At 41.0% G+C, this 18,766-nt stretch overlaps 1 protein-coding gene across 3 annotated transcripts in view; it reads right to left on the bottom strand.

Moving 5' to 3' along the window:
* Positions 1-18,766, bottom strand: part of LOC121278741 (zinc finger protein 236-like) — a 137,804-nt gene that overhangs the window by 10,739 nt on the left and 108,299 nt on the right. For 2 of the 3 annotated variants that reach the window (XM_041189124.1, XM_041189125.1), the window contains exons 24-29: positions 16,343-16,583; positions 12,948-13,127; positions 7,087-7,257; positions 6,165-6,358; positions 3,028-3,162; positions 391-588 (exon numbers count right to left, since the gene is read on the bottom strand). In XM_041189124.1, coding sequence (XP_041045058.1) covers positions 391-588; positions 3,028-3,162; positions 6,165-6,358; positions 7,087-7,257; positions 12,948-13,127; positions 16,343-16,583 — 1,119 coding nt within the window. The remainder of the gene's footprint in view (positions 1-390; positions 589-3,027; positions 3,163-6,164; positions 6,359-7,086; positions 7,258-12,947; positions 13,128-16,342; positions 16,584-18,766) is intronic. The other variant, XM_041189126.1, reaches the window with a different exon arrangement.

Below are 18,766 nucleotides of genomic sequence, written 5' to 3'. Positions count from 1 at the left end.
TGTCAATGGAAAAAGTGCTACTTGTATCCATCAAACTATGTTGGATTCCCAGCAAGGAAGATGGAGGCTGACGAGTTCACAGGCATCTGCTAGTGCCTCTCTACAATAATGACTTTGACACAGCAAAATGTCCCCAGGTGCTTCACAGGAGTGATTATCAAACACATAGGAAGATACTAGGGCAGGTGACCAAAAGTTTGGTCCAAGAGTAGGTTTTAAAGAGCGTCTTGAGGGAGAAGAGATAGAGGGAGATAGAGGTTTTGATATAACAGCCTAAAGAAATACAAATAATGTCCTGCTGCTGCACCAAGCATAAATGGGGTGATGCCCAAATAAAAACTCCGCAACATGAGTTGCAAATCTGATACGTTTTTGATTTTATTCAATTACCTTGAGATGGGCTGCTCGTTTGAAGGCTTTGCTGCAGACGTTGCATATGTGGATTCTTTCCTCCCCGTGGGCTTCTCGGCAATGTCGACGCAGCATGGAGCCTGAAGAGAAGCTTTGGCTACAATTGGGACAGTGATTTATCTGGCCCTCATCATCTGTCTGACTGTCCTCTGTAAAACTAATCGTTGTCTCAGTTACCTAAACCAGAAGGTGCAAATTCAGTTCATGATGATTAGTAGCTGGTGCAAATTTTGTCAGAATGGCAAAACCAATTTTCTTGGCTTTGTCGAGCTGCATAATTCTCGCTATCTCATGAGCATGAGTTATGGGAGCACAACATTACTGTGTATGTGAAAATTAGAGACACACATAAAAGAGCTAAAGGTAAAGCAAGGTCAATGTGCAGTCATGAATCTGCATGCGGGTGATGGTGTAGCCCAACAAATGATCCATTGTTTGATGGCTAATCTGCTTTCTAATTGCTCAGTTCCCATTCCCTTTTCTATCCTGAAGGGATCTGATGTGGTATAGTTCCATGGACACTCCCTGGCACCACCCCAAGTGACTATTCTTCACGAGTGGCCTAAACATGAAATGCCCAACAAATCTCTGTAACCTCCTCCAGCAATACAACACTCCACGATAGCCACAATCCTCCAATTCCAGCCTCTTACACATACCTGACTTACTTCACCCCACCATTGGCAGCCATGTCTTCAGTTGTCAGGGCTCTGGAATCCCCTCCCTAAACCTCCCCACCTTTCTTTCCCCCTTTTAAGATGCCTCTTAATACCTACTTCTTTGACCAAGCAGTCCAAGCATTTGTTTATGTGACAAATTATTCGGTGTCAAATTATGTTTGATGGTCACGCCTGTGAAGAACCTTGGGTTGTTCTGCTAATTCAAAGACTCTATAAAAATGCGCATTATTGTTTCCTGGCATTTTGAAACTGAGGCCATCCCAGCTGTGCTACTAGCTGGAATTGCTGCATAACAAACAGAAGGACCCTGGCTAGTTTTCCCTGGCCTAACCCTGTGGGTGTTGAGGCCACCAGTAGCAAGCTGCTGCTGCTTCCCTGACTGAGATAGAAACATAGAAACTAGGAGCAGGAGAAGGCCATTCGGCCCTTCGAGCCTTCTCTGCCATTCATTATGATCATGGCTGATCATCCAACTCAATAGCCTGCTCCCACTTTCTCCCCATACCCTTTGATCCCTTTTGCCCCAAGAGCTATATCTAACTGCTTCTTGAAAGCATACAATGTTTTGGTCTCAACTAATTTCTGTGGTAACGAATTCCACAGGCTCACCACTCTCTAGGTGAAGAAATTTCTCCTCATCTTAGTCCTAAATGATCTACCCCGTATCCTCAGACTGTGACCCCTGGTTCTGGACTCCCCGACCATCGGGAACATCCTTCCTGCATCTACCCTGTCTAGTCCTGTTAGAATTTTATAGGTTTCTATGAGATCCCCCCTCATTCTTCTGAACTCCAGCAAATAATCGACTCCATCTCTCCTCATATGTCAGTCCCGCCATCCCAGGAATCAGTCCAGTAAACCTTCGCTGCACTCCCTCTATAGCAAGTGCATCCTTCCTCAGATAAGGAGACCAAAACTGCACACAATATTCCAGGTGTGGTTTCACCAAGGCCCTGTACAATTGCAGCAAGATATCCCTGCTCCTGTACTCGAATCCTCTGGCTATGAAGGCCAACATACCATTTGCCTTCTTTACCGCCTGCTGTGCCTGCATGCTTACCTTCAGCGACTGGTGTAAGAACACCCAGGTCTCATTGCACATTCCCCTCTCTCTATTATCTGAATGGCTATAAATTATCTGCCTTCCTGTTTTTGCTACCAAAATGGATAACCTCACATTTATCCACATTATACTGCATCTGCCATGCATTTGCTCACTCACTCAAATCAGTTAAGTCAAAGTCCAGAAGTTAAACTGACATTTACTGGTCTGGATGACTCAATTATTCTCTTGCAAAAATCCACAGTGGAAGTGGAATTGTATTGATTGACCTTATGCGCATTTAAAGAAAAAAAACTTGCCATTACACAACACTTTTCATGTCTTCAGGATGATTCAAAACACTTCACAGCTAATTAATTACTTTTAAAATGTAATCACTGTTACGTAAGCAAACCCAGCAACAAATTTCCAAACTTAGGTTACTCAAACCATAAATATGTTGTGGTGACTATTGAGGCATGTTGACTGAGGCACTGGGAAAACTCACCTTGTTCTTCTTTCAGACACACCTCAAGTCCTTGATAAGACTAGTTAGGGATAAACTGTTTCCATAGGCACCGGGGTATGTATAAAGAGGCCTCAGATTTAAGATAATTGACAAAAAAACATCAGAGGGGGGGAAGAGGAGAATGCTTTTTACTCTGGAAACAGTGCTTGAACGGGTGGTGGAAGCTGATTCAATTGTATCTTTCAGGAAATAATTTGGATATATACTTGAAAAGGAAAACTTTGTAGGGCTATGGGCAAAGAGCAGGGGAATAAGACTAATTGCATAGCTCTTTCAAAGAGCCAGCAATGGGAGTGCTAGGCCCACTGGCTTCATACTGTGCTGCATGATTCCATGATTTTATAAATGAATTCACTGTTCTGTACCTGATATGAGGCAGCCTCCTCTTGTGTACCAGCTGAGTCCTGTGGTGCCTGACTCACCAATATCACCTGAGGATGAGCTGATCCAGTTTGACCCGGGAGAGTCGAATCAGGGACCACTGCTGGAAATTGTTGCCCCTGTTTTCAAAACAGGAAAAAATATAAGTTACCTGATATTATTACAACAACAAATCCAAAATTTTGTTCTACTGTTCATAATAGTCGTGCAGATAACATCATTTCATTTTCAATTCAGTCCGCAAACTCTATATTAGATGTTTCACTAAGATTAAAAACACTGCTTTAAATCTTTTATTGCTATTAACTTCACAGCAAACAGTAGATTTTGCAAATTTATAAAGAAAGCACCAATAGTCTATTTAAAAGTCAGGGCACTGGCATTCTAAATATCTGTTATTAGATAAGAACACATCCAAAACATATCATTGTTTGCAGAACCATTATACTGTTCAATTACAGAATGCTACGATTTCATGAAGGTTTTTAAAGTTTAATAAAATTTTTTAATAAAATTCATTGACATGTCCCAGCTCATGTGACACTGTCACATGAGGGGGCATCTTAATAAAATTTTTTTAATTAAGATTTTCAAAAATCAAACTAATCTCCGAGGCAGCTCTGTGCCTCAGAGATCTTTGCACTCTTTTGCGCATGTGCACAAAAGATCGCAGGACCCGACTCAGCCTGCTCCCCCCGCCCACACAGGGAGTACAACAGCACTTCCGGGTGAGCATCACGCTGGCGGGCCTTAATTGGCTGCCCATGTAAAATGGTGACGTGCAGCCAATCACAGGCGGCAATCAGCTACGTGCCCGCCCGCACCTGTCCAAACCCCGCCCCCAACGGGGAGAAAATTCTCCCCCATATGTATATAGAAACTGCTTTTGTACAGTGATTTATGATGGTCTGGAAAGCACAACTTGAAAGGGTGTTGGAACCAGGTGCAATAGTAACTTTCAAAAAGGAATTGGAGACATACTTGGAAATAAAAAAATTGCAGGGCTATGGGGAAAGAGCAAGGGGACTGGGACTGATTGGACAGCTCTTTTAATAAGCTGGCACAGGCACCATGGGTTGAACGGCCTCCTTCCTTCTTCTATATTTGAACAGGTCTGCAATCTCTTGCTCCTTGGTTATATGTACCACTCAATGTTGATGGGCTCTATACTTTCGTTATGCATGCATTTGAAGTACAGAGTGGAATTAGATTTGCTTAACCCACATCCATGTCCTGTGGTCATTCACCACACCAATTTCTGTGCTCTTGATTGCAAAGTGATTCCCGCAACAAGCTTATTAAAATTCTTACGAGTTATATGCTTGAAGATTTAAAATATTTTAACATTAATATAATGAAAATTTAAAAAGGTTTAAAATCCTCAGATCATCCTCAATTTTTTGTGTCTCTCTTCTTACTTAGTGTTATGCTATCCAGTGATGGGGTCATGGGTTCTACCTCACTGGACTTTTACAATATGTTCTTCCAACAGAGGAAGCATGAGGCACTAGGTGAAACTTCAATACTGTGATTTTCTAGAGACAAGTGAAATGCTAAGAAAGTACCGGATGGATCTCTGAGGCTGTCTTATCTGCATTCCAGACACGAAAACGTGCAATCTTAATCATTCCACCATTGGTGGCTATGTCTGATGATGCAAAACTAGGTGGGAATGTGAGTTGTGAGGATGATGCTCACAAGCTTCAAGGGGATGTGGACAGGCTAAGTGAATGGGCAAGAACATGGCAGATGGAATATATTCTGAATAAGTATGAAATTATCCACTTTGGTAGAAAAAAACTGAAAGGCAGAGTTTTCTCAAATGGACAGAGGTTGGGAAATGTTGATGTCCAAAGGGATCTGGGGCTATGGGGAAAGTAATTAGTGCAGCAAGTAATTAGGAAGGCAAATAGTCTTCATTGCAAAGGGATGTGAGTGCAGGAGTAAAAATATCTTCCTGCAATTGTATAGAACCTTGGTAAGACTGCACCTGGAGTATTGTGCACAGTTTTGATCTCATTATCTAAGGAAGGATCTACTTGCCATAGCGGGAGTGGAACAGCAGTTCACCAGAATAATCCCCAGATTGTCTTATGAGGAGACACTGAGGGAATTGGGCCTGTATTTTCTATAGTTTCGAATAATGATAGGTGATCTCATTGAAACTTACAAAATTCTTACAGCTTGTGAGAGGGTAGCTGTGGAGAGGATGTTTCCCCTGGCTGCTGAGTCTCAGAATAAGGGGCAGGCCATTTAGGACTGAGCTGAGGAGGAATTTCTTGAACCTTTGGAATTCTCTATCCCAGAGGGGTATGGCAGCTCAATCATTGAGTGTGTTCAAGACAGAAATTGACAGATTTCTGGACACTAATGATATCAAGGAATATGGGGATAGTGGGGGGTGGGAAAGAGGTAGGTGATCAGCCATGATCGGTTTGAATGGAGAAGGCGGCTTGACAGGCCTAATGGCCTACTCCTGCTCCAATGCTCCTATATCTTCAGCTGCCTAGGCCCTGGAATTCCCTTTCTAAACCTCTTTGCCTCTCTACCTCGCTTTCCCTCTTTAAGACGTTTTTTTAAATCAATCTGTTTGACTTAAGCTCTTGGTCACCTGCCCTAATATCTCCTTATTTGGCGCAGTGTCATATCTTGTTTTACAATGCTACCACGAAGCACCTTGGGATGTTTTAATACATTAAAGATGAAATAAGTACAAGTTGTTGTTGTAAGACAGAATTTGTTGACCCTCTATATGGATGAAGGTTGCCACTGAAATGGGAAAGGCCACTCCCACCCAAACCCACCCTACACATACTTTCACCTTTTAATTTAGAAGTTCATTTCGTCTTCTACTTTACCTTGAGCCATTCAGCTTAGGCCATATACTGTTTTATCAGGGATGGCACCAGGAAAAGGCTTTTATTACATCTATAGAGTCAATGCTGACGTTCACTGCTGGTAATTTTTATATAGTCATTAGTGGCAGAAGGGAGTCCACAGTTCACAGTCTTCAAAGCCCATCATAAATACCAATATATTCTCAAATGTTAAATGACAACTATAAAAGCATTCAATAATGAAAGCTTTAATGTTTGGAGGTGTCCTGTTGGTTCACCCTTACCTGAGCAGCTATGTTGAGTGTGACTGAGTCTAGGCCCCCAGAGAGCATGCTCTGTGTGTCAGTCAGAGTAAGAGTAACACTGCCATCGCCACCGACATTAGCAGATGACATCTCCAGGTTCTGGGTAGGGATGGTAGCTTGGGAAAGGGATGTTGCAAGGGAAGATGTCAAACTGCTTGCAGTTGAACTCAGCCCTGTAAGGGATGTAAAACCAATGATGAATCAATTTCAGTATCTCTGTGGAACAAAGAACAAATGGTGAGCAATCTACTTTTATCCTTCATTCATTCATTTTCCAGTGCACGATAATCACATTCCAGCTCAAAGGAGACCTGGTTTAAGAAATACAACTAAAGGCAGAAAATGTCTTTCAAACAGAATTTTGGCGTTGGCAGTTTGTTCCAACCAGTAATCCTTGGAGGGTATATACTCAAGATTAAGTGTATAATAGCTACAGGTTTTGTTGAATGGCCGTAAGATTCAGTCAACTTGTAACGGTATTCTAGTTCTGGGTTACTGCTTTAAATTGCTATTGGGTAACTGGGAATAAGAATTCACAATCCACAATCTAAGACCAGGTCTTGTGTAATGATTTTGTAAGAATAGCGATGCTATATTGTCTGCCAGTTACTCATCACAATCAAGGCTAACAAAGTAAAAGTTCTCCCGTGACAGCAAACACTAGGGTTACAAGCAATCAAAATGATTTTAATTTATAAGTGCACTGCTCAAAGATTTGAAATCGAAGATTGGTACATCTCTCAGATACAAGTCCTGTGCACAATTTAAGTAGCCAAAAACAATATGCATGTATTTCCTCAGATTTAAAAAAAAACTATTGCGCAGATAGTGCAAAATATACATTGCAGATAAAAGGATTGCTAAACACTCTCGCCTCTCCCTAGTCCACCTACTACTGTACCTGGTATGTTGGCACTAGTTGTGTTAAGAGTGGTTCCCTGATTCAGGAGCTGGTCATTGCTGATGGTCAATGTGGCAGTACTAGGTTGATTATTCACTGATGTTTCCAATCGGATCCCTCCATTCATTTCACCATTACCAGTACTGTCATGCTGCTGAATGATATCTTGACCTGATTGGGAAAGAGAAAGAAAGGGCTAGAAATTTAAAAATAAAATCACTGTAAAACATTCAAGATGCAGGGTTATGCAGATCGAAGTGTTTTTTTTCATGTTTCCTCAAATTCCAGTAAACCACATTTTTCTTCTATAATTTCACTTCAAACAGCGTATACGGAGAGAAAACTACCGACTTTACAAAATAAATGTTCAACAGGCTGCTTTCCAAAGATGACTTGGTAATCCAAGCTCATTATAAGCACATTGCAACTACAGACTTGGATATGATACAGGGTAAGTTTGTTCTCATATGTGGAAGTTCACTTTTGATGTCCACAAATCAGAAATGGCCTTGATGACCCTTTAGGAACTTCCAACAACCATCATGCCCAAGCGATATATTTCCACCTTCCAAAAGAATTCAAGGCACATGATGGCGTGTTGTTATAGTACATGCAACTATTCACAAATTATGGAACCTCTGCTCCAAAATTACATATCAGTGCTTTTTGATTTCCGCTGCTAATATTTGCAACACAGTAACAGGCCATTCAGGCCACACAAACCTCCTCCAACTCCTCTTCGTCTCATCCTATCAGCGTACCAGTCCATTTTTTCTTTAGCTTGTGCTTATTTAGATAGACAGCTGTATCATATAGCTGCAGACGCAGACTAAAATTAAGGGTTTATTTTAGATTGCAGAACTATTGAGATAGATCAAATTGCTACACTATTCATTAATGTTGCTTCTGTTAGCAACAAAGTCACATAAAATTTGAGCCTTTTACTCTTCTACTATTGTGCCATACATTGATCGTTTAACAGAACAAAAGTATGTGTGTTTATCCTTAAGTTTATGAATTAGAGTAAAAATAATAGCTGAGATTTTCATTTGGGAATATTAAAAAAAGTCTTTCACCATATGTAACTTATATTTACATTTAAACAAAACATTCCCTAATTGTATTAGGTGTGGAAACATCTTTTTTCCGATATGGAATGAATTTTGACAGCTCTATGGTATTCTATCACAGGTCAGCGAATATAAAACAAGCGAAAGAATTATATTTAAAGCAAAAGAAAATCACTTTAATCCATTGCAAACAAAACAATTAAAATATTTTACAGCAACCTTAATTATTGTTAACTAATTATTAATTATTCATTTAACATGGCAGGAGACAACTTCAAAGAGGTTGTAGTGCATCACAAGGCTTCCAAAGGACCACCGGGTCCTTTCAAACCACCCCAGGGACCCCAGTCAGATCAAGCTCCTAATGTGTTTACTGTACATGGGAAAGGTGTCCAATATAGGCAGAACCTCACCCAAAGTCCCCAGTATACACCTGTGTCAGAATAATGACAAATCCTACGTTTGCAAGCAACAGCACTTCTTTTCCCTGTGGAAAGGGGAATTCCTGCATACAACGCTTTAAATAGTACCCCTCAGAGGGTGTGGAATTCCCAACTTCATGTGCAGCCCTGCTTTATAGGCCTCACAAGAAATGTATACAAAAGTGAAGAACGCACATACCTTCACCTCTTTCTTGATGCCAGCAAACACTTACAACCAGCTATTATGCTGGTGATGACATACTGATCTGACAACAGGGCACTGGGTGATTACCCTCTTTGCCCTTGCATGATTATTGGAGGATGGCTTCTAGCTCCAAACAGGAGCGCCAACTGAAACAGGAGTCCCAGTTCCTTATCAGTAAAAGTAATTGTGTAGTTCCGCTGCATTCTGTGATCAGTCAGCTCACGTTTATGCCACAGCCACTCCTTCATAGACTCCTGCTTTCCCAACTAAGTGTGCTGCAGGCCAAGCCTTCCATGTGCCAGTAGAGTATTCAAATTAAAGGAGATTCCTGGCTCATAAATCATGGTGGGCAACCATGTAAACTGCAAAATCAGGCAAACTGCACAATGGATTGGGTCAACCCCATTTTGGGAATTCTTGGAAAATCAGGGCTCACACCTCACTATTAAAGATATGGAAGTTTGAAGAAGTTGGCAAGTGCACTGCTTATTTATCTTTAACATTTACTTTAACATAGAAGCATCAGGTTAAAAGTTGCACTTGAAAGTCAATGAATAATCCCAAGGACTTGAACAGTAGTTAAATTTGATAATTAGAACTCTTCAAGTGAACTCAAAGGCAATGAAAATATTCCACATTATCCAATTCATTTGCTTTGTAACCAAATAAATTATGGCTATATAAAGTTGTTACCCACTTAATAAAAATGGATGAATTACTCTTTTAACATTGCACTTCATAAATGGAGAGCAGTGTTTCCAGTTACAAACTATTTAAACTCTAAAGGAATCAGCAACAGCCTGTGTAATTTCACAAATTTTAGATTAACCATAGGAAATAGTCAACAGAATTATTATTCTTTCAAAACACATGCAAATCAGTTTTAAGTCTGGCATGCTATTGACAAATCAGAAACACTGTCAATGAAACTGTCTTTAAGCCAATAGTGAGAAAGCACTAACTTCAACTCAAATCATTTACTACAACTGAATTTGTACTTGCTACTTTCTCTGCTGGCAATCAGCTTGACAGTGATGTACCAATGAAATTTTGTCGTAGCGAAACAAAATCTCACTAAAACAATTCCACTGTGATGCATTCATATACAAATGCTATTGGTTTATGTATCAAAAACATTCCATTTATTAAAACATACAAAATGAGCATGCCCTTACAGTGTCTTGTACATACAATGTCATAAATTGTAAGATGCACTAAGCCACTAAGGTGAGATGGTGTTAATGAGCTACAAATCATAATTCTAAACTTGCTTTTCCAGTTTGCATGCATTAGTTAACCTCGACACCCTTTCTATAATATAGAACAAAAATCTACTAAGTGCAGAGGGTGCTGTAAAATTGTAAACTTGATTGCTATAAAGCAGTTTGCAACGCTGTACGCCTGGGCATTCTAAAAATGTTGCAGAGTGGAGTACACAACTGTAAAGGGACCTGGCTAACTTTTCTCCATTAAATTTAAATGAAAGGTAAATCGGGTGAGCTCCTTTAAAAACGTGTACACCAAATTTCCTGCTTTTGCAATACTTCCTGCGCACAGATCTAGGAAGAGCTCCCCACTAAAAATCTGCTTCTTTTAAATGAGGTCACATACAGTACTATCTGCCTTGCCACCCATCCAAACTCCCAACAGAGTTGAAGATTTCTTGCTCACAAACTCAAAGTGAAGAAACTTACCAAAACTTCTCCTGAAACCCCAAAAGAAATTGAGTAAAGTTTAAGAATCTAAACCCAGGTTATTAATCCAGACCCGGTACACTGCCACCATAAAGAGGGTTTTTACCAAAGCTGCATTGCCTGTACTAGCACAGCAAGACTGCCACAAAATAGTGAAAAAAAACCTATTATAACAAGAATAATACACGTTCTGGGTATACTTTTTTTTATTCATTCATGGGATGTGGGCATCACTGGTTAAGCCAGTATTTATTGCCCACCCCTAATTGCCCTTGAAAAGGTGGTGGTGAGCTCCCTTCTTGAACTGCTGCAGTCCATGTGGTGTAGGTATACCAACAGTGCTGCTAGGGAGGGAGTTCCAGGGTTTTGACCCAGTAACAGTGAAGCAATGGTGATATATTTCGAAGTCAGGATGGTGAGTGACTTGGAGGGGAACTTCCAGGTGGTGGTGTTCCCATGTGTCTGCTGCCCTTGTCCTTCTAGACGGTAGCAGTTGTAGGTTTTAAAGGTGCTGTCTAGGGAGGTTTGGTGAGTTACTGCAGCTAAACTCCTGAGGCAGCTAATCTCATAGGGCGAAATTTTATGGCAGCGGGATTTTACGTCCCCACTGAAACAGGACCGTAAAGTTCTGCCCATAATTTATATGATTATCTGATGTACTTGAATTGCTCAGTGATTCACTGCCAGCTAGCTAGTAACCCCTATTTACCTTATTTTGGTATCGTTTGCATAGAATTACATTACATAAAATTCACAACAAAGAAAGAAGCCATTTGCCAAAATTGATCCATGCCAGTGTTTATGCTCCACATGAGCTTCCTCCCATCTCATCTAATCAGCACATCTTTCTATTCCTTTCTCCCTCATGTGCTTATCTAGCTTCCCTTAAATATAACCATGCTATTTACCTTAACTGCTTCTTGAAGCAATGAGTTCTACACTTTTACTACTTGGGTAAAGAAGTTTTTCTCAATTTCCTATTGCATTTATTAGCGACAGTCTTATATTTATTTATGGTCTCTAGTTTTAGTCTCCTCCACAAGCAAAAACATCTTTTCTATGGGCAGAATTCTCCCCCCGTTGGGGGGGAAGCTCGGGAGCGGGATCAGGCGTGTATCCCTGATCAGGGGCGCGCTGCCACTTTACGTGGGTGGGCTATTTAAGGCCCGCGCAGTGTGACGTCCGCCAGGAAGGGCTATGCGCTTCCTGTGCGGATGGGCAATTGTGGGGGGGGGGGGGGTTTCCCTAAGCCATGAGTGTGCTCTTCCGCGCATGTGCGCGAAACAACACACTCATCTCCCTGAGGCTAAGTGCTGCCTCAGGGAGATTGGCGCCGAATTCAAAAATGTTAAAAATAGAAAAATAAAATTTTCCTGACATGTCCCCTCATGTGACACTGTCACATGAGTTGGGGCATGTCCATCACTTTTAGTTAAACTTTTATTAAATTTTTTAAATCCTACATGAAACCTCATCTCGCCCGTGGATGAGGTTTCATGCTTTCTCTGAAGCCCGCCAGGGCTCCCGGCCTGCCTACCAACCTTAAGGTTGGACGGGCAGGTCCTTTAACTACTACAATTACTTTTTAAATGGCCTCAATTGGCCATTGACAGGTTGGCAGGCACACAGATGATTCGGCTGCACCCCCGCCAACTTGAAAATTGAAATGGCGTGGTGTGACATCGGGAGTCCCGCCCATCGACTGGGAAATCCTGCCCTATATCTACCCTATCAAACGCTCATAATTTTAAGATCTCAATTCAGTTCCCCCGCCCAGCCTTACTTAGTTTTAAAAGAGAGAAGAGCCTCAAACCTGTTCAGGCTTTCCAGATGGTTCTAGCTTATCAGTTCTGGTATCATGCATTCAGTGTGATCTGACCAAGCTGTCTCTGCTTTTCAAATCTATCTTTCCAGCGAATACTTCATACAAATTAGATTTTTGCTATAGTCTCAAATTATTTAATAAACTGGTCCACTTTTTTTAATGTGCAATATACACTTCGACACTAATGAAACAAAAATGCTAGTGGAAGCAGCACAGAGTAGATGGGGAGAAGCTGTTCCCGCTCGTAAAAGAATCAAGAACGAGAGGACACAGATGTAAAGTGATTTGCAAAAGAAGCAAATGTGACATGAAAAAAAACTTTTTTTACACAACGAGTGGTTATGGTCTGGAACGCACTGCCTCTAAGTGTGGTGGAGGCAGGTTCAATCAAGGCATTCAAGAGGGCATTAGATGATCATTTGAATAGAAACAATGTGCAGGAGTACAGGGAAAAGGCAGAGCAATGGCACTAGGTCATAATGCTCATTTGGAGAGCTGGTGCAGACACAATGGGCCGAATGGCCTCCTTCTGTGCTGTTAAAATTCTGTGATTCTTACGCATATGAAACACAAAAAGTGTTGGTAAAAGTGGCTACCAGGCAACCATCTGGTTTTGTGACAGGCCCCTTCACAGCTAATACAAACCTGATATTGTGAGTGATATCTCTTGCGGTGGTCCTGTTGGATTGGCACATGTGGCATTGGTAGCCTGCGCTAGTACCTGGCTGAGGTTAGAATTATTAATGGTCAATGTCATTTCCTGTTTACCACTGGAACTTGAAGCAAGCCCTGGGGATGTCATGGACTGTGAAATATCCTGTGAGCCTAAGAGAAAAAAAGAAAATAAAAAAACATCTTGGTTGCAGCAGTGACATAGAAAAATTGCTTCCATTCAGTAATAGATGACTTGCTATTGATTAATATTGAATTTCTGTAAAACGCTTAACCTTCATTAAATTTGAAGAGACAAAAAGATAAGCTAAAAGGACAAGATGTCACTAGAAAAAGTGATGGGCTTATTTATTCAGCATGAAGGGCCTGTATGATCCAGCTAATACTGATGAACTGACAGCTTATTCTCTCTGCAGGTTGTAAAAGGGAATTTACATTAATCTTAATTCCTTGTGGGTCTGAATCTAAACATCAAAGCAACCATAATTCAAAATTACCTGGCTTAACTAAGTTTAACTAAGATTATGGTACGGAAATATAGTAAATTCTCACGAACACAGTGGTGTGGAAGGTTCTCCTCATGTTAGGGTTATGGCATAAGAAGCAAATCTGCACAGATGTAGTGCCTTTCATGTCCCAGATACCCTGAAGTGTCTCGCAAACAATGGAAGCATCTTTTTAAGTGCAGACACCACTGTCGTAATGACGGCAAATATGGCAGCTATTCTGCAGACAGTAAGGTCCCACAAATAGCAATGAGAAAAGTGGCCAGCTAATCTGTTTTAATATTGTGTGAGGGATAAATGTTGGCCAGGACACTGGGAAAACTCCTCCGCTCATTTTTAAATAGCGCCAGGAGATTTTTTTTGTCCACCTGAACAAGCAGACAGGGCTTCAGTTTAACAACTCATCCAAAAGGCTGCACCTCTTGCGTTGCAGTGCTCCTTCAATACTGCACTAAAGTGTTAGAATGGATTACATGCCCAAATTTCTTGTGGGATTGAGCCCACAACCTTTCGAATCAGAGGTGACACTGAGGCAAGAGACTAGTTCACACAAATTTGTGTGCCCACCATGAAGCATTGCTCACTGGGAATATATACTGGAATTCAGATACATGCACTGTGCAATTTTCCATCTATTTCTTTTAACTGGTGGAAAATCATTGCAGTTGTTGTTGTTGTTGATGGTGGGGCGGTGGGAAGGCGGGGTGGGGTGGTGGAGAGGTGGTTATATAATGTACCTGTATGTCCAATATGCACCCCCAGCAAGCGAGGCTCCCCAACAGGTCAATGTTCTATAAAAATCAGCCCTTGCACCTGAACCTGACCTGGCTGTGCTCGATAGCTAAAGTGAAAAGGTGCATCATTCTTTTCCGCTCAGACTTCACCTGAATAAGCACAGAAACAAAATAATCCGAAGTACAACTGGCTCTGTCAGGGGTATTGAAGCACGCATTGTGTCCTTTCGCTTTGACAAAATGGATTTAATTCCAGCTCAGATCTGCTGTAAGGGTTCTTTATGAAATCAGCACTTAAATTTACAATCAATTGTTGCAAGGGTTTTCTCTGTGGTACCCCATACAGAACCAGTTGATGATAACATACGCTAAACAATTCCCCCAGCATGAGCAACCATTCCACTGAAGATCAAATCATTACTCAAATGAATAAAGCAGAAAGAAAAATATTGTTGTGAAGAGTTTTGGGAAGGATAGAACATGGGCATACACTTGATTTCACAGGAAGAGTAGTAGGCCATTCAGCCTTTTTTGCTGCTATTCAGCGAGATCATGTCTGATCTGTTCTGCCCTACATCATGAGATCCCAATCTTGGCATCATTCCGTTGAGTATTCATCAAGTGAATTCGAGGTAAGCAATGGAGTGTCCGGTCACTCATAGCTAATCTCAGACAATCCCTGATGGCTACCTCATAGCTTGTTAGTAGCTTGTTATTTGCAGGGCAAGTTAATATTAACAAGTTTTAAGTTACAGTGTATCTCCTACTCAACTATAACTTTACTTCTATACCACATTCTGAAATACAATTCTATTTAGTCCTAATACATAAAGACAATAATTGGAAAATAACTACAATAATTGAAAAAGTTACTGATCTGTGACTGATGTCTACAGAAGCCTGTCTTCTTCCTGGCTCAAACTGCAACTCTCTTGATAATAAACTCCCCGTCCAGCACGTAAAATTAAAAATGCTTAGCTGGCTGTGAGCAGAAGCATCCACATTCTCTAAACACTCAGATCGATTGCAAGATAAATATTTTTTAAAAATCCCCAGTCAACAGGTCTCTTGAACATTTTTTAAAAACCTAATTTGACACTGCAAAGGAATTATGTTCCCTGCAATATTTAACCAAGTATGGTTGCCAACTTTGGCTGGACATATTCTAGGATATTCCATGATATGACCCTTTGCCTCAAACCACTGTGGCGCAAACAGCCTTTTGCCCCATTTCCAATATTTTTATAACTAATAAAAGTCCTCAAAGTAAATGAAAAAAAAAACATACTAATGGTCTTATGACTCTTTCCTCTGGTTTGCTTGTAGCAGGAAATTAAATCTTGGCGACTCCAAGATAATCCAGGAAAGTTGGCAAAGCAATGCTCAAGCACTGAGATTTCCTTATCGAGGGTGTCTCGCACTTTGGAACCGAAAAATCTCCAGGACCCAAAACTTATGATTTCAGAAAATCAGATGGGTTTATAAGTCTGCCCACGTTTGAATAAAAATTATAAAGTGAGAACAACAATCATTTTACATATTAATAGCATAAAATGATGTTTCAAGGACATAGCACACTCAAATGCCACTGAAAAATGACAAGGCACCCAGGGCCTATGACAGCTCTAGATCTCCCAAGTGCTTCCCAACACATCCCACCCAGCCTGTCCGTTGCACAACAGATATGCTCTCTTACTTACTTTTAGTCCAAGAACTTAATTTATAATACCTCACGGCAATTTTGGTCCTGAATCTGGAATATAAAAGTTTAAACTACAACTAATATCCTTCGTATTTGATTAGAGGCACACATTACACTATGAACCAAGTGCCAAACTAGTCCGGAAGTCTAGGCTCCAACTAAAAGCATGACACAGTTGACTTACCTGATGCACACGTTACTATAATTTCATCCTTTTAAGTGCAAGAAAGATTCGTCATAAACTTCATATATTTATCAAATGGTATGCAATTAAAAAGTACATCAAGTATGCTGTGTTGAGAAAGCAAACTTATTTGAAAAATGTTCTTTCATACCATATGACAGCAGGTTGTGGCACAAGGTAAAAATAAGGACTCAAAAACTTAAGGCAAATGTTAAAATGCAGAAGAGATGAATATTTCTCACCAGAACTGCTCGTCAGCGCAGTTTCTTGTTCGGTCAGACTTCCCATCGTCATGGCAGTTGACGGTGTTACTGTCGGTTGCATTGGCAGGCTGGTGAGTGGCTGGAGCACCACATTAGCGGGTACTGTATTATCTGCTGTTTGGAGAGTCCCGGCTTGCTGAGCTAGGTTCGGGTCAGTAGTCATTTGTTGAGTGAGCATATTACCCTGTTGCAACGTCTGCTGCAAAATGCTCGAATCAATCTGCAGGGAGGGGAAAAAAATCCAGTTGAATACTAATCAGATAGCTTGATTAAAAAGTCAGTTTGCTCAATCAAATCAAGAATAACCATTTGATAGACAATTAATCTATCAATTGGTTTATTTATACCAGAGTCTTTAACCTTTACTCAACCGAAAAATTGAAAACTCATTTAAATACGCAGGAGAAATCTGAGCAAAAAGGCTTTAGACCATAAGACATAGGAGCAGAAATTAGGCCATTCGGCCCATTGAGTCTGCTCCGCCATTCAATCATGGCTGATAAGTTTTTCAACCACATTCTCCCACCTTCTCCCCATAAACTTTGATCCCCTTACCAATCAAGAACCTATCTATCTCGGTCTTAAATACACTCAATGGCCTGGCCTCCACAGCCTTCTGTGGCAATGAATTCCATAGATTCACCACTCTCTGGCTAAAGAAGTTTCTCCTCATCTCTGTTCTAAAAGGTCTTCCCTTTACTCTGAGGCCGTGCCCTCGGGTCCTAATCTCTCCTACTAATGGAAACATCTTCCCCACGTCCACTCTATCCAGGCCTTTCAGTATTCTGTAAGTTTCAATCAGATCCCCCCATATCCTTCTAAATTCCATCGAGTATAGACCCAGAGTCCTCAAACGTTCCTCATATGTTAAGCCTTTCATTCCTGGGATCGTTCTCGTGAACCTCCTCTGGACCCTCTCCAGGGCCAGCACATCCTTCCTGAGATACGGGGCCCAAAATTGCTCACAATATTCTAAATGTGGTCTGACCAGAGCCTTATAAAGCCTCAGCAGCACATCCCTGCTTTTATATTCTAGTCCTCTCGTAATAAATGCCAACATTGCATTTGCCTTCCTAACTGCTGACTCAACCTGCAAATGAACCTTAAGAGAATCCTGGACTCCCAAGTCTCTTTGCACCCCAGATTTCTGAATTCTCTCCCCATTTAGAAAATAGTCTATGCCTCTATTCTTCCTACCAAAGTGCATGACCCCACACTTCCCCACGTTGTATTCCATCTGCCACTTCTTTGCCCATTCTCCTAACCTGTCCAAATCCTTCTGCAGCCTCCCCGCCTCCTCAAAAGTACCTGTCCCTCCACCTATCTTTGTATCATCTGCAAACTTAACCAGGATGCCCTCAGTTCCTTCATCTAGATCAATAATGCATAAAGTGAATAGTTTCTTACAGCACAGGAGCCCTTTCGGCCCGTCATGTCAGTTTGTGGTGGTCAATGTATTTTTATTTTGACACAAACAGGAGTGTTTGTGTTCTGTTTATCCTCCAACTTATTAACATTTCCTGTTTGTTTAGTCCTGGGCTTTAAGTGTTGTTTGCCTACGCAGGCTACATCTGTTGCAATGGGTGTTTGTGTGCTGGTCCGTCTCTCATCGTTAGCCTGCGCTGCAGACCTTAACAATAACAACTTGTACTCAAGGTTAACATAGCAAGATATCCCATGACACTTCACAATGTGTTATCACATAAAATTCTGACACTGAGGCACTCAAGGGAGTATTAGAATAAATGACCAAAATATAAGACATAGGCTTTATGAAATACCTTAATATGTGAGCAAAGTCAAAGAGCAGAGAGAAATCGAGTTTAGGACCTAGGCAGCTGAAGGTACAAAGGCAATCAAGCAATGTACAAGAAGCCAGAAATGGAAGAGTGCAGAGATTTAGGAGGGTTGGAAGATGTTACAGAGACAGGGAGAGGCGAGACCACAGAGGGTTTTGAAATCAAGGGTGAGAATTTTAAAATCAAGGAGTTCCTCCCTGTTGCAACCTTTTAATCTTTGTTCTTACTTTTGTCTTGATATGCTCTAACGTGCTTTCTCCCAGTGGCAGCAGATAGTCTGTTACTACAATTGTTGCTGCAACAGTTCTTCTCGAATTTATAGAAGTTGACACCTCCAATACTGAACCCACGCCAGTTAATTTCTTTTTTGAGAAATGTCAACAAATTTAACCATTAGTTTACATCAGGTTCAGCATGTTTAAGAACTCACAATTGGGGGAAGCTTTAAAATTTTGAATGTGACTTATACTTTGCCATAAAAATATACACGAACATACGAATTAGGAAGAGTAGGCCACTCGGCCTCTTGAGCCTGCTCTGCCATTCAATAAGATCATGGCTGATCTGATTGTAACCTCAACTCCACATTCCCACCTACCTGATA

Source organism: Carcharodon carcharias, chromosome 6 (genome assembly GCF_017639515.1).
Source record: "Carcharodon carcharias isolate sCarCar2 chromosome 6, sCarCar2.pri, whole genome shotgun sequence".
Taxonomy (NCBI): Eukaryota; Metazoa; Chordata; class Chondrichthyes; order Lamniformes; family Lamnidae; genus Carcharodon; species Carcharodon carcharias.
Note: the sequence above shows the minus strand (reverse complement) of the source record. Positions and strands in the feature narration are given on the sequence as shown.